This window comes from Bos grunniens, chromosome 12, assembly GCF_055505025.1.
Source record: "Bos grunniens cultivar Pamir isolate PY7600 chromosome 12, Bosgru_T2T1.0, whole genome shotgun sequence".
Lineage (NCBI taxonomy): Eukaryota > Metazoa > Chordata > Mammalia > Artiodactyla > Bovidae > Bos > Bos grunniens.
The window spans coordinates 34,486,560-34,501,359 of record NC_141176.1 but is presented as its reverse complement, the minus strand read 5'-3'; the positions used below and the strand labels follow the sequence as shown (position 1 = coordinate 34,501,359).

Here is a 14,800-nt window from a genome sequence, read left to right as displayed (position 1 = left end):
GGGCGTTCGGTGCTGAGGGCCATGGGCTCCAACTTGCCTCCCAGCCCACGATGGACACCTGCCACCGCGCGATCTTGTCTATGCTTTCCAGCTTGCGTTTCCGCTCATTGATCAGGCAGGCGACATTCTTCATGGCCTCGTACGCTGCCTTTATGTTGTCGTAATCACTGCAAAGTAAGGGGTTACTTTTAACCACGTAACAGGCGACAGGCAAACGAGGACACAAGAAGCAACACGCTCCACCCTTGATTGTATACTGACAGCCTAGACAGGACGGCCTCTAAACAACAGCCATTGTTCCTCCGTGAGTAGGCTACAGTCCGCCTAGGCTAAGGGAGCAGACCAAATGCCAGCAGAGTTTTCTGGAATAAGAATGTCATCAATCGTTTCCCAGAAACCACAGTGAATGAAAGCAAAGGCCACAAGAAATAAGTTTTAGCCACAGTGATGAGGGGTGATTTTCATTAACAAATAAGGGACAGGCCTCTGTTTTGGCTCTGGTCCACACAGAGCTTGTTTTCCCTGTAAAGTTCTGTGACGGTCAGTACTCATTCCAGGAGTGATTGGCTGAGCCTCGTCTTACATGGGAGGACACGAGTGAGTTGTGTAAATGCTGACCGACAGTTCCTGTGTCCGAGCACCTTCATTTCTGGTGCTTTCCACACTGTAGTCAACAAAACTGCCACATCCCCCTGCCCAGCAGCCCCTTAGACCCTGGAGACACCAGGAAAACAGAGGCTCTGGTCTGCACACAGGCTGCAGGAGAGCCTGCCTGGGGCCAGAAAGGTTTACATGCAGGTCTCGTTCTGCATTAACACTTCCAGTTCAGTTCAGTCACTCAGTCCTGTCCGACTCTTTGTGACACCATAGACTGCAGCAGGCCTCCCTGCCCATCACCAACACTTCGGAGATGTGGAAAGCAGTCGCCTGGCTAAGAGCTAAGTCTTTCCCCCAGCACTTCCCTGTGTCTTCCAGGACAGACACAGCCCCAGGGTCTTGGGTGGACTGGACTGCAGTCCTTCACAACAGGGAAAAAGCCTTGGGAGCAGACTCTGCTGTTTACTAAACACTCCCCACCCCACTGAAGCTCCAATACTTTGGTCACCTGATGCAAAGAGCTGACTCACTGGAAAAGACCCTGATGCTGGGAAAGACTGAAAGCAAAAGGAGAAGGGGGCGGCAGAGAATGAGACGGTTGGATGGCATCACCGACAATGGACAGGAATTTAAGCAAATTCCTGGAAATAGTGGAGGACAGAGGAACCTGGCGCGCTGCAGTTCCTCTGTTCCCAGAGTCAGGCATGACTTAGCAAATGAACAACCACCCCACCCCCATCTCCAGGCAGATCAGACCCCACCGTCTTCAGACAGAAGCAGAGCAGAAAAGAAGAACCAAGTGGCGCACGGGGGTTGCAAACCCCAAGAGACGGCTCCAGCAATAAGGAAAAGTATGCAAAATTACTGTTTTTCTACAAATTTTTTCTGTACAATTCCAGAAAAGAGGCAGAATGTAATGGTATTTTTAAATATTTTGGTTTGTTTTACTTCAGATGAGGAAATGGCCTTTTGTCATTTCCTTTTAAAATGATTTTTTTTTTTTGGTGAAACAAAGTATGCAAATGCTTCACAGTGAAAAATGCCCTTAAAAAGAGAAAAATTAAGTGCTGAAGGGTGATGAGTGCACCCCTGGTATAGCTTTCCCATCTTTCAAGATGTTCTGCTTCTTAAGTTGCATTTTTATTTTTTCTGGTTCCTCATCATGACGTCTTTTTATTCTCTTCAAACAGATTTCTTCAAATTTGTGACTTGCCTGACTTTGGTATTTTTTTTTTAATTGAAGTTTTCTGATTTTCCCATCAGAAAAAGAAAAAAAAAATAACAGCTTCTTTTTAATTTTTTTCAACAAACTCCTTTCTCTTAGTCCTTTCATCTTGATTCTTTAAACTAACATCATTGTCTGGGCATGTCGTTAAGCGACCCTGCTCTTCCCTTCTACCTTCCATCTAATTGTGAAAAGCCCTGTTTCCCAGGCCCGTCTCTCTGCAGGAGTCCAGCGGCTGAGGACAGAAGAATGACCTGTCCCCTGCACCCTGCAGGGTGGGCGCTGCCTGGAGAATCTACTGTTCTCAGGGCAATAGACAGATGTTAAGCAGAGTTGGTGGTCTGCTACAGCAAATTCCTCCAGGCACTGTCCTCTCCCGGCTCCCTCTTCCCAATGGACCCCTGTCCTTCCAAGGGCGGCAGGCGGAGGGAAGGCCTTGTGCTGTGACACGGATGTCAGGGACAAGGTTTGGTTTTCACAAACACAGAAGCGTTATCCTAAAATACTGCTGGACGACAGCCGCGTCCCCACTGGCCCCCAGCTGTAGGCTGCTGAAAACTCATCAAGGGATAATTGCTGTCAGCAAAGGGCGCCAAGCAGCCAGGCCTATGGGGGAGACCCTCACCCATGTTCCAGAGCTGACCGAAAGGAAGACAGCTGACATCCAATCACAGCAAGATCAGACATGGTTCTGGAAAACGACAAGCTGCTATTCGTAAGCAAAGGATAATTTGGCGGGGGGGGGGGGGGGGGGGGTCCTTCAGGAGAATTCACAAATAAGCCCCAAAGGGAGGTGGAGAGTTCAGTAACCACAACCAGAAACCCTGTGCGCAGAGCCAGAGGGACAGGGTGGGCGGGCTGGGGACAGAGCAAGCACTGCACTGCACCAGAACGGGGGTGGGGGGGAGCCCAGCAGGACCTCAGGAAGCCGTGGCCCCTACTCAACACGCCCTGGAAACTGCCTGCTCCTTAAGGGGTCCTGTGTGTCCTCCCCCTCTATAATGGTACTCTGATTCCACTAGGTAATAACAGTATGACGCAGGCGGCTCTCCACTTCCGGGTTTCTGCCCCCCCACCTGTGCTCCGGCGCGGTGTACTTGAGCAGCTCGGCCAGCTGCAGCGGGTACTTGCAGATCTTCTGCACGGGCGTCAGCAGGAAGCCGTCCAGCGCGATGTCGATCATTTGCTGGAGCAACCGGCAGGCCTCGAAGAAGTGCCGGTAGCGGCGCTGCTGCATCAGGCCCGCCAGCTCCGCGCAGGCGCCCGGGTGGTTGTTGCAATACTCTGAGTAGATGGCGAAGCCCTCTTGCTGCGGAGGGCGTGGAGCCGTGTCAGCTCGGGAGCTCAAGGCTCCGCAAGCGCTGAAAACACCAGTCCCTCCACCCCCATCCCGGACAGAGGAGCCCGTGGCGCCGACTCCTCCGAGCAGGAAGGGGTGGAGGGGTGGAGGGGGAGGCTGCAGAGGACACAGCATCCCGCCTCCCCAAAACCCGCTCCTTCCACGGACCTCCCAGAGAGTGTGGCAGGGGCATAGTCCTCCCTGGGGGGTGGCACCCTCCACGTCACCCGGGACAAGGGGGAGGCGTTGGTTTCTGCCCTGGCTGCCTCCTGCCCTCTGGTGGGTTTCTCCCGGTGACCAGGGGGACGCAGAGCCCTGCCTCAGGGTCACAGGCCTCCTTCCTGGGCTGAACCTGCTGTCCACGTACCCACCTCCTCCCCGCCGCCCCCCAACCCGGACTCCCTGGGGGCCCCTTCCAGCCACCTCTAAGTAGTTACTCCACTAACTCCAAACCCCAGAGAAGTGAGAAGATTTTGAAAAAAATATAGACCTGGGGTATTTAGGTCAAGATGAACCATATAAACTAATCAACTTAATTTGCAAGTGACGCCTCCATCCTATGGGAAGTTAATCAAACAAAGAAATAGAAAGGGACCCCTCTTCTTCGCAGGGAAACATTTCTAAATTACTTAACTCAATGTGACGTTATTAATAAGAAGTAAAAGGTGACGTACGTGCTGAAGGAAGCAGGACCCTATTTCACTCAGGTGAGGTTCCTCTTTATTGTACTGCTTCTCAAGGTCTTTCAAGAACTTTCTTTGGAATCTGTAAATGTCTTCAATGTTTCCGAAAATGGTGGCCAGTTGTGCAACCGAGAACATTGCCGTGTGCTTGCGACACTGTCTAATGTAGCCCTACAACACAGGAAAGCAAACTCTTTTTTATGAATCTAGAATTCACAGAAATTATTTCAATCATACTGCTTTTGGGGGCCCAGAGACATGGTCTTAAGAGTGGGCTTTTTAAAAAAATATATATGTACAATTTATTTTTTAGTTTTGGCTGTTCTGGGTCTTTGCTGTACAAGCTTTTCTCTAGTTGCGGCGAGTGGGGGCTACTCTCTAGTCATGGCGTGCAGACTTCTCATTGCAGTGGCTTCTCTTATGGCAGAGCACAGGCTCCAGGTGTGTGGGCTTCAGTAGTTGAGGTGCAGGGGCTAAGTTGCTCTGAAGCACGTGGGATCTTCCCAGCCCAGGGAATGAACCCATGTCGCCTGCATTGACAGGTGGATTCTTTATCACTGAGCCACCAGGGAAGCCCTAGAGTGAATTTTAACTAGAGAAAATTATATTAACCTAAAGGGGTCCCTGATGGGCTAATTATACTCCCACAGCTAAGATGTGCCCTAAATATGTTAAAGACAAAAGGAAAAAGAAAATGTAAGTGTGGTTGGATTTATAATTCAAGAAACCACAGAAAGCTTCCATATTATACTCATGAAACAGGTGGCTTGGTTTCAAACATTAGAGCTCAGAAATTGGTCCTGCCATACTTTCTCTAAACTCCTAAAATGCCCGGGCTCCCATCCTTAACTCCACATCACAGCCAAAAAGGCCTGCCCAGCACGTCGCTGACTGTTCCCTGTCACAGTCCAGGGCCAAGGATGGTTTAGCCGGGGCTCCACCGGCACCCGCTTTTTGGAGAAAAACGACACAAACCTGGATATCTCCAACCTGAGGCTGCACTGATGACAGCACCACTAATTCTCTACACCCTGGATGCACGCGGGTAGGAATGGCATTAGGGGTAGGAATGGCATTAGGATGGAAAGGCCGTGGAACACCTACAGTTGTCCCCAAGTGGGCACCATGTAATTGCACAGACTGAACTGACTACGGCAGAACAGACCACAGGCTGGAGGGTAGCGGGTCTGGTTTACATTCCAAACCTGCTTACTCGTGGGCACCTGGGCTTCCTCATCTGCCCTCCGGGCGCATGGACCAGCCGAGAGTGCTGTGAGGTCAGCTTACCCCGGTCGAAGGGCATGGCCGTGCTCAGCAGTCATCAGCAGGGGCTGTTCCCCTAAAATGAGGCTTCGCTCCCTCAAGCGCGGGTTCCCAGGGAACAAGACACAGAAGCCAAAGGCTGGGGGTCCTTATCTGGGGGTGAAGCCAACCCCACAGAGGGAGGCGCACTTGGCCTGCTTCCTGCTGGGCTCTCTCAGCTGACCGCAAAGTGCAGGGTCTGCATTCATGGCCAGGAGGCTTGAGTGACCAGAGTGGGCACAGGACAGTCTAGCGCACCACTGTACAGAATCCACAAAAACGGGAAATACCATGGTGGCGGGGGGCGGGGGGAGACTGTTGCCAACGGGATCCCGAACAACGTAGGAAAGAGTCGGGGTGTCACCAGAGGATATTTGTGTCCCTGTCTGCATCTGGGTGAGACGGACCCCGCGGGGCTTCAGAGGGGGTCAAGAGGGTCTCAAAGGTGCGCCTCCCAGGACGGTCACTCGCTCTGACCGAGGCTCAGGGTGGCGGCACTGAACCCTGAGGACGGCGAGCCGTCCACACTGCCCGGGGTGCTGGGCGAGGTGGGGGAGGGCGGGGCTCTGGAAACACCTGAGCCGGGAGGGAGGGGCCGCGGGTAAGGGGAGGGGCCGCGGGACAGGGGAGGAGCCACGGGTAAGGGGCGGGGGCCGCGGGTAAGGGGCGGGGCCGCGGGTAAGGTGAGGAGCCACGAGTAAGGGGAGGGGCCACGGGGCAGGGGAGGGGCCGCGGGACAGGGACAGGGACGCGCTGCACGGGCGTCGCCCAGGCCCACCTCACAGATGTCCCGTAGGTGCTTGATGTACACGCGCTCGGTGTCCATGATCTCCTGGACCACGTTGGCCCGCATCTGCTGCTTGCTCTCTGGGTGCTTGTGGCGGGCCCTACCCGTGTCCTCCTCCTGCTCTTCGCCGGGGCTGCCGCTGGAGCCCTCCGACAGCTCCTCCTGGTTGACGCGCAGCTGCGGCCACACGCGGAGAACAGTCAGTGGGGCGGCACCGGGCCTGGGTCCCCTGGTTTCCACTCCCCAGGACGGTCAGGAGGGCGGCAGGGATCCTGAGCCCGCAGGTGCCCAGCCGAGCATCGCAAACGCAGCAGCGACACCAGCTGCCCAGCTGACCCCCGTGGACACTGCTCCACCACCCACCCTGACCGCAGAGAGGTCTGGTTCAATGGGTGATAAGGAAAGAGCGGCCCTGGCACTGCCCCTGACCCGCCCCGCCGCTGGAAACAGGACACTCACCCGAACGAAGCTGGCTGGGAACCATGCCTCCCTGTCTGCGCTGCGGCCCCACCACCAGTCCTTGTGCGAAGCCTCCAGGACCTGGATGACGTCCCCCGCCTTGAAGCCCAGCTCCTGTTCGTCCATGGTCACGTGGTCCCACAGGGCCTCTGCGCAGACCACGCTGCCATCGCCGATCAGCTGGAATGGAGAGGTGGGCGCTCAGCACCGAGCTTGGGGACCCTGAGCCCCCTGGCCCCCAAGGATGATGCTCAAGCACCTGATGTCACAAGACACAACGGGGGAAAGAACCCGGGGGGCACCTTCACGTGCTCTTAAAGGAACCCCTGAGCCCACTCAATCCATAAGTCAGTCACCCAACAAGTGAGACTGTCTGGACTGTTCACCCCCCTAGGGGGTTTCTGAGCCTCCAAATGGGCTCCCAGGGCTAGAGGGGCTGCTGCAAAGACTTCTGTAAAAAAGGGCTAACGATGCAGAGGAGCAGAAAGAAGCTCAGAGAAAGGCATGCTTCACTTCTGCTCTGTCACCCTAGTAGGTCGCTCAGCCTCTTAGTCTCCGAGAGTTTGCCAAAACGTGGGCAGTAACTAACGCTCGCTGCCCACAAGGGCTGTGAGACCTTTATAAAGGTAGGCAGGGCACTGCCTGGACCAGGAAGCCCTCTCCAGGCGGCATGACAGTCTGCTGACTGGGAGGGACAGCTTCGGTTGTCTGCAATACTTAATCACATAAATCACCCTTGAAAATGCCTAACTGGAGTTCGTGTTAGAATACATTCACTAAGAAATAACCAGAGAGACAAGTAGGAGTGGATTCTGGGCCCAGGCACACTGGCCACCACCGTGTGGAATGGACCCCAGTACCTCATTGATGGCCAGCTGCTCCCCACCCGGCTGCAGGTATCGGGGGTTGGCCCGACACAGGTCCTCGTAGCTGAAGTCCTCCTCGCTGCCGTTGTCATCCACTAGGGCAGACGGCTCCGCACCTCCATCGGAAGAAACTGAGAGAGAGAGAGCAACGGTGTGGTTTAAAGGATGCAGCTAATGGCAAAAATATAAGGATATAACCTGTGAGCCCTGAGAATGCGCCCTCGTGGGAAAGTTGTCATTTTTTGTCCTACCCAGAGTAAGAAACCATTAGAAAATGTCTACTGAGCTATTATAATCCAAAGATAGCAGCTGACACGAGGAGGAGCCAGCGCTTCGTGTCCCAGTCAGTGGGAAGGGGACACTTCAGAGACCACTGCAGATGGGACGTGCAGGGTTATTCCCTGAGTCAGGATACTGAGCAAACAACATGTGACGTACTTGGAAATTTGTGCTCCAAAGTGGATGCAAAAGATGCAGTGTTTCTAAATAAGCTTGAGGAGGAAAACAAAGTTGAAAATTTATATATATATATTTTCAAGCCCGTTGCCATGTTTCCCTGCAAGGCACAGTGTGTGCTGTTGAATCAGGAGGTGCTGAGGGTATCCTAAGTGGAGCCAAGCAGCTGGGCTTCCTAGTCGTCCACACAGCAAAGGCCAGGGCTCACGTGTCACAATTAAGAATTACCCAGCACCTTCTGAGGATGGGGGCAGCATTCAGGATGGACCACCTGGCCACTCCTATCTCCTTTCACGATGGTGAGCTCCTTGCCAAGGCTCATCTGTCACCAAACGTCCCTGTGAGAAGGACAGGGTCTCCTGGGAGAGGGGCCTGGCTCCTGACTGTGGACACATGTAGCTGCACTTGGACACCAGGACCTCGAACAAAGAGGGACTGGAGAGCAAGGAGGGGCCTGGGCAGGGGAGTGATGGGTCCCTGGCACTGCAGACAGAGATCAGGTGTTAAGAGTCTGAATTCAAGCCTGCCCCTCTCCAGGCAGGGAGCCCAACCAGGCACCCCATCTCCCTGAGCTCCAGTCCTTCTGTTGTAAACAGTAGTCTCTTTCTTTTTGGAGAATTAGATGAGATAATGTGTGTCAAGTCCGTAGCATCCTTGATTCTAGTTGGGACTCACTAACAGTAGTCACTGAGGAGAGGACATCCATGTTGGTGTGCTGGGACACACAAGAGCAACTTGGCCACAGCTTGAAGCAGGTAGGGGGTGTGGGCAGACCACCAGTTGTGGGAGGTGGGTCACTGAAACAGAAGGCACCACGGTTCTCCTTCAGACAGACGGCTGGCGGGTGGGGACGGGGTGTGATATTCAAGGACATGCAGGTCCAGGTGACGAGCGGGCAACAGAGAGGATAAAGTCCACCCGGTTCAGAAAATCCCAGGTTACTGGGAGAATTAATGGGAAAGGAAGTCAGGGGAGGAGCTGCAGTGGGGGCAGGAGGAGGAAGGCTAGCCGGACGGTGATGCCGGAGGGAGAGCCCCGATGATTCTTTCAAGGACCTACCAGCTGGAATTTCCAGTCACTTCACTCTCAGGGACAGGTCTATTTCTAAACTGAAAAAGCTGTTTTTAAAAATGAGATTTTTGAAAATTATTTGTAACTTTTTAAAAGTGAGACAGTTCCTATTCCTTACTTTGTACCAAGTCTTTGTGACCTAAGTGCATCTTACAGTCCCCAGCCCATCCCTCTGGACAGGCCACATTGCAAGCGCCCTGCAGACACCTGTCTACCCAGGGCCGGGTGCCCCCGCTCTGCACACCAGGCCCCAGCTCTCCTCCGCCCTTCCCTCCAGCCCTGCCGCTCGCTCAGGGCACACCTCCCAGGGTGCCTGCTGTGTGTGTGCATGTGTGTGTGCCATGCGGCCACCCCTGCCCTGTGCTGTGTCACACTGCTCTGTGGTCTTTCCAGGGGTGTCTCTGGGGTTGGGGAGAGGACCTGGAGGAGGCAGACACACCTGCTCAAGGCACATGCGTCTCATATCAGACACCAGGGAGGCAACACGAGCCTGCAGCCCGTCTCTAACGGAGCCCTCGGGGAGCTGCCCGACCACAGCGCGGTGTTCACAGCCGACTAGGGAGGGGGGACCACGCCACCCCAGTCTGTCGGAGCCCCTTGTCCTTCTCCCCTCGTGATCTTAACTGCCTTCAGGATCTTAAAGCCCCTTCTAAGTCGATGGCCCCCTGTGCGCCTGTACTATGGTTCACACGTATTTCAGGGAGTGGGGTTTCTCCAGTGTCTGGATGGGAGGGGCAGGGGCAGATTCTGATGCTCTGTCTGCACAGAGCAGGGTTCCTGTCACCCCACACTCCTGCTTTTGTGAGGGTTTCCCTTCTGAGGTCAGAACTTCTTGAGGGAACAGGCGGGGTCTATTCTTGTACCCCAGCACCCAGTGTAACCCCTGGCGTGCAGAAGGCACTCAATAAATGAACGGCAGACTGCTGGTGAGGGAACTCAGGCTCCCAGGAGTTTAACCCCTCCTCTGGGGGCACAAGGGTTGGTGGAGGCGGGGTATATACCCAGGTCTTCCTGCCTACCATCCCCACCACCCTCTCCAGCCACACCCTATGCGGCTCCAAGGCTGACTTCTGAAAACACGGTTCCCTTGTGTGCACAAGAACCCCAGAGCAGCGACCAACTGCCTCAGTGCAGATTCCTCTGCAGGGAACCTCCATTCCCTTCCAGTTAAATGCCCCCCTCCCCTGCAGAGCCCACCCCGCTGGGCAGGCCTCCCCAAGCCTGCCCGCTCACCAGTGTCGCCTTCTCACCGAGGCCTGTGTGTCACCTGCAGACCCAGGTTCACACGGGGCCTTTTCTGGAAGTTATTATGTGTCACTCTTTCTTGTCTGGTTTTCAGCGGTGACTTTATTTAGGGCTGTTTTGCATGATGTGGACCTACTACTGACTCTCAAAATGCACTTCCGCAAAATGAGGACAGATTAATACATTCTAATAATGAAAGAGGAACCTTAATTAATTAGCTTCCTTCTTTCCTTCCTTTAGTGGTAAAATACACGTAGAATGGGCCATCCCGGCCATGTGTAAGTGTACACTTCAGCAGCGTTGACTACGTTCCGTGGTTGTGCGACCAACCCCAGAACTTTCTCATCTTGCAAAACTGACACTCTGGCCCCACTGAAGACTGACACCCCTGTTTCCTGGCAACGAGCCTTCCACCTTGTTTCTGGGCTCTGAACACTTTACACTCTTCACTGAGTGGAGTCCCACAGTGATTTTGTAGCGGATTTGTTCCCTTCAGCACAATGTCCTCAAGGTTCACCCATGTAGTTGCCTGTATCCGATTTCCTTCCACTGCACCTGATACCGAGCTTTCTTCATCCATCCAAACGTCCAGGTGCATTTGGGGCGCTCCCACCTCTTGAACATGGCTGTGCGAACACCTCCTCCAAGTCCTGCTCTGGATTCTCCTGGATGTGTGTCCAGAGGTGGGATGACCAGGTCGTGTGGAAATTCTACTTAGCTTTCTGAGGTCCCTGCACGCTGTTCCCCACAGTGGCCATGCTGCTCTATGTCCCACCAGGAGCACTTGGGCTTCCAAGTCTCCAGGTCCTCGCCAGCAGCATCATTTCTTTTATTGAATAAGTTATTCTCGTTCAGTCGCTCAGTCATGTCCAACCGTCTGCGACCCCACAGACTGCAGCATGCCAGGTTTCCCTGTCTTCACCATCTCCCTGAGTTTGCTCAAACTTGTGTCCATTGAGTCGATGATGCCATCTTAACCATCTCATCATCTGTCATCCCCTTCTCCTCCTGTCTTCAATTTTTCCCAGCATCAGGGTCTTTCCAGAGAGTCTGCTCTCTGCATCAGGTGACCAAAGCATTGGAGCTTCAGCTTCAGCATCAGTCCTTCCAATGAATGTTCAGGGTTGTTGAATAAGTAGGTGTGCGAAAGCTATGTTTGAAAAGGATCTTGTGAATGGTGAGCAAAGACTGTTGCAAACTGAAACGGAAACCTCGACCCCTAAGACAGAGGAATCTGAGAGGGGACATGCTCGCTCCTCTGTCCACTGCGCCCTCACAGCTGCAGCCACACCCACAGGGGACGTCCTTCAGGTCTAAAAGACCTGCACACTCATGACGGCACACACACCTGCAGGGACAACTCTGGGACAGTGCAGCAATTGTGTGCAGACACTCTACACGTGTGTAATGTGAACTACCCATGCTTGCTTAATTGTCACGTCAACGTCCCCTGGAAAGGCACGCATCCTAGGACTCTAGGGGCTGCACCAGGCGGACCACCTCCCCCCTCACCTGCCCACCCCTCACACAGTCTCATCCTAAGATTCAGACCTGAATTCTTGCCTCCCCCAGGCTCTGCTTGCTTCCTGCATGCACCGATCTGAGGAAACCCCATCCACCCTTCCAGCCCTGGCCCAGCTCAGCTTCAGGAACATCCAGGAGAGACCACTGTGGCCCAAGTGGACGTGCCTTCATAGTCAGGACTGCTGCAAACTTGGTAGAGACCATGTGAGCTTATAAACAAACGCCAGCAAAGAGCAGTGTCCACTCCCCTCGGGAGGGTGACAACTTCTGTCTGGACCTGGATTTCACGTCTGTGAGGAACAAAACCTGGCAACGGGCCCTCCAGGCGAGTTTTCAGGACAGGACATGTCAATACCACCACTGATGGAGAACCTTGGACTGTAATACGCACCAAGGACAAGGCCCTCCCACAGGACCCCAAGTCCCCCTTACAGCACACAGGCCCCCAGTCCCTGTCCCAGGGGGAGTTTTTCCCATATGGCCTAATTTTGCAGATTTAAGGGCTTTTGCTCAGAGTGACAGAATTTCAAAAGCACAAGAGCTTGCTGGGGTCCCAGCCAGGCCCTGGCCCGAGCTTCCCTGAGACTGCCTTTCTCTTACCTGTCACACGGGGTTGGGGAGGGCAGGTGACAGGCGAGAGGAAGGTAACAGCTGACACAGTGGGAGTCATAACTGGGCACCTGCCATGCGGGCCACACAGGTGTGGACACTCAGCATTCCCACTAAAACACAGGTCACTTCAGGAAAATTCCTGCACTTGGAATAATCCATTAAAAATACACATTTTAGGAAACCTGCTGACCCCTCAGGCTTCCTCAGGTTGGAGATAAACTGTTCTCATTTCCCATCTTTCCCATCTGAAGAGCAAAACAGCAAACCTGGGCGGGTGGGCAGGTAGCCTGTGCTCAGAGCCCAGGGTGGACTTGACAGGGTGCTGTTGCTGCAGGGGGCTGGACCACCGGCCACGTCCCTGCACCCAGGGCGGCCCCTGAGTCATGAGATGCCAGAGAGGGTGCAAGCATGGACACAGGGGGTCTCGATGTCAGAACCACCCTCCCCCTGACCTCAGGGCCACTCCCCCTCAGTGGTCCCCAAACACCCAGGGTCCATGGCTTCCCATCCTGGGCTTGGGGTGGGGGTGAGGGTGGGGAAGGTTCAGAAAAACAGACTCTGGCACTGGGCCAGAGAGCCAGGTCCTCCAGGGGGCAGGGGCAGGGGGAGGAGCAGGAGGGGGTGTTTGCCAAGAATCTCTTTCCAGAGCTCTCTTTCCAAGCGATTCTGACACCTGGCTGCATTCTAGAACCATGGGCGCCCAAGCTCGACTTCCTCAACCCCAGTGCAGGGACCTGCCCTGGGAGGCGTGCTGTGAGACTCGTCTCCACAGCAAGACAAGCTGGAGGGCAGTGGGTTCGGATCTGGCTGCTTCAATGCCTCGGCTTCAGCCACTGTGTGCCAGCGAGTGTTCCTTGCTTTCAGCAAAAAAGGACACAGTCCTTCAGTCCACGCTGACCACTCCACCTGGAGCGACGCCCCACCCAGAAAGCCCATAAGCTCCCCCTCCTCCTTCCGGGCACCGAGCTCTCACTCCCTGGTGAGGGGTGAGGTTGGGATTTCGTGCTCCTGCCTACATTCCCCGCTGCACCGCCGCCACTGGCCAAGCCCCAGGTGGCAGGAACAGTCTCTGCCTCTCACGTCCTAGAAGCCTATTAGATTTACTCACTTTAAAATGCTCACCGTATTTACACTGTCCTTATATTTCAGCAGCTTCACTGTAACACCCTCCTGAGCTGTTCTGAGTCTCTCATATCCACCCCTCCTGCCCCAGCGCTGACCTTGAGGGACCAGGAAGCCCGTGGTGGTCAGTGTCAGCTCACACCTAGTTACAGGAGACACCCTTCCTGTTCAGGGCTCAACCTGACACCATCAGGATGGTCCCCTTATGCCTTACCTAGACTTTCAAACCATTCCACACACAGGGCAGTGCTCTGTGAGTCTTCTAAACACGTCGATGACAATACAGTCAAAAAGGGAAATTGACTTGGACGCGCTGCCCTCCACTGATAATCCTTCATGATGCCCATGGGTCTCCTGGAAATGCCCCTCCCAGGACAGAACTTCACGTCTGGATTAGACTTGGGGCCTTGCTACCCTTGATGCCTGAGCAGTGACAAGGGTCACACCAAGATAGAGCTTCATTTATACCAAAGCCCCCAGAACCTCCCCATTTATACCAGTCCCCCCTCAGAACTGACTCCTTAGAAAAGACTCTGATGAGTTAGGAGTTGGTGATGGACAGGGAAGCCTGGCGTGCTGCAGTCCATGGGGTTGCAAAGAGTCGGACACGACTAAGTGGCTGAACTGAACTGATACCAAACCCCCAGGTGGCCTGTTCCTATAAAGGTTTGTTTAGAAAGCTTTGGCTCAAACCACGTGCGAGTATTTTTACTTCTCAATTTAAAGGCAAGCCATGCCCTGTGCATCCTCCATGCTCTGTACCCCGTGGAGGGGCCCTCAGAGTCCTGAGATGGGGCTGGGGTTGGGCTTCTGTGCTCTTGGGGGCCCAGAGGCGGGACAGTCTCAGCCCCCGGTGCAGGCCTGGGTTTAGGCCCTGGGTTCTCCCCTGGGCTGATCCCTTAGTATCTGCCCCCCCTCAGCAAGCTGCTACTACTCCTCCAGCTCAGCTCTGATGGTGGCTGCCCGGGCCTCTGCCCGCGCCCCGCTCTTCCACTGGGCGCCCCGGCAGCTCGTGCCCACTGCACCCCTCTCAGCTCCTGGCAGTGCCTCGCAGGCGGGCTGCACCACCCTGGGAAGGAACCCGGCTGCTTTCACCACATCCCCGGGATAAACTCCATGTGTACCAGGCCCCACACTGGAAGCGTCCTGGAACCATAACTGTCTGTCAACACAAGAGCAAACTATGGCTCCAAGAGGTGAAGGAACTGCTCCCCAGTCCTGGGGCTGGAATTCAAGGCCTGGTCTGTCTGGCTCCAAAGCAAGCCTGCTGGGCACCTGCCCGGGGCCTCGGCCTCGCTGACCACAGCCACAGGGCAGGACTGCTGACCACCCACCCTCCCCACCTGCTCCTGCCAGATCTTTTTCTGGAGGGCCGCCAGGCTGTCCCTCAGGGTCCCCTGCCCACTCGGGGCTCTCATCTGAGACAGAATCCCCCCAGTAAGCAAGCTCTCCACTTGATTCTCCGCTGTTGCATCTGCGGTCGTTTCCATCACGTTTACACACATACACACT

The 14,800-nt window shown here is 54.7% G+C and overlaps 1 protein-coding gene and 1 long non-coding RNA gene across 7 annotated transcripts in view; one reads left to right on the top strand and one right to left on the bottom strand.

Moving 5' to 3' along the window:
- The window catches only part of SPATA13 (spermatogenesis associated 13), a 233,320-nt gene that overhangs the window by 8,738 nt on the left and 209,782 nt on the right, over window positions 1-14,800 (bottom strand). For all 6 annotated transcript variants that reach the window (XM_086329712.1, XM_086329714.1, XM_086329713.1 and 3 more), the window contains 6 exons: window positions 7,253-7,389; window positions 6,393-6,572; window positions 5,925-6,110; window positions 3,836-4,015; window positions 2,899-3,131; window positions 38-167 (listed from right to left, as the gene is read on the bottom strand). In XM_086329712.1, the coding sequence (XP_086185838.1) occupies window positions 38-167; window positions 2,899-3,131; window positions 3,836-4,015; window positions 5,925-6,110; window positions 6,393-6,572; window positions 7,253-7,389 (1,046 nt within the window). The remainder of the gene's footprint in view (window positions 1-37; window positions 168-2,898; window positions 3,132-3,835; window positions 4,016-5,924; window positions 6,111-6,392; window positions 6,573-7,252; window positions 7,390-14,800) is intronic.
- LOC147361660 (uncharacterized) lies at window positions 2,337-12,385 on the top strand. Its single transcript, XR_015138183.1, has 2 exons — window positions 2,337-2,537; window positions 11,603-12,385. It is a non-coding gene; the product is annotated as an uncharacterized LOC147361660 (long non-coding RNA).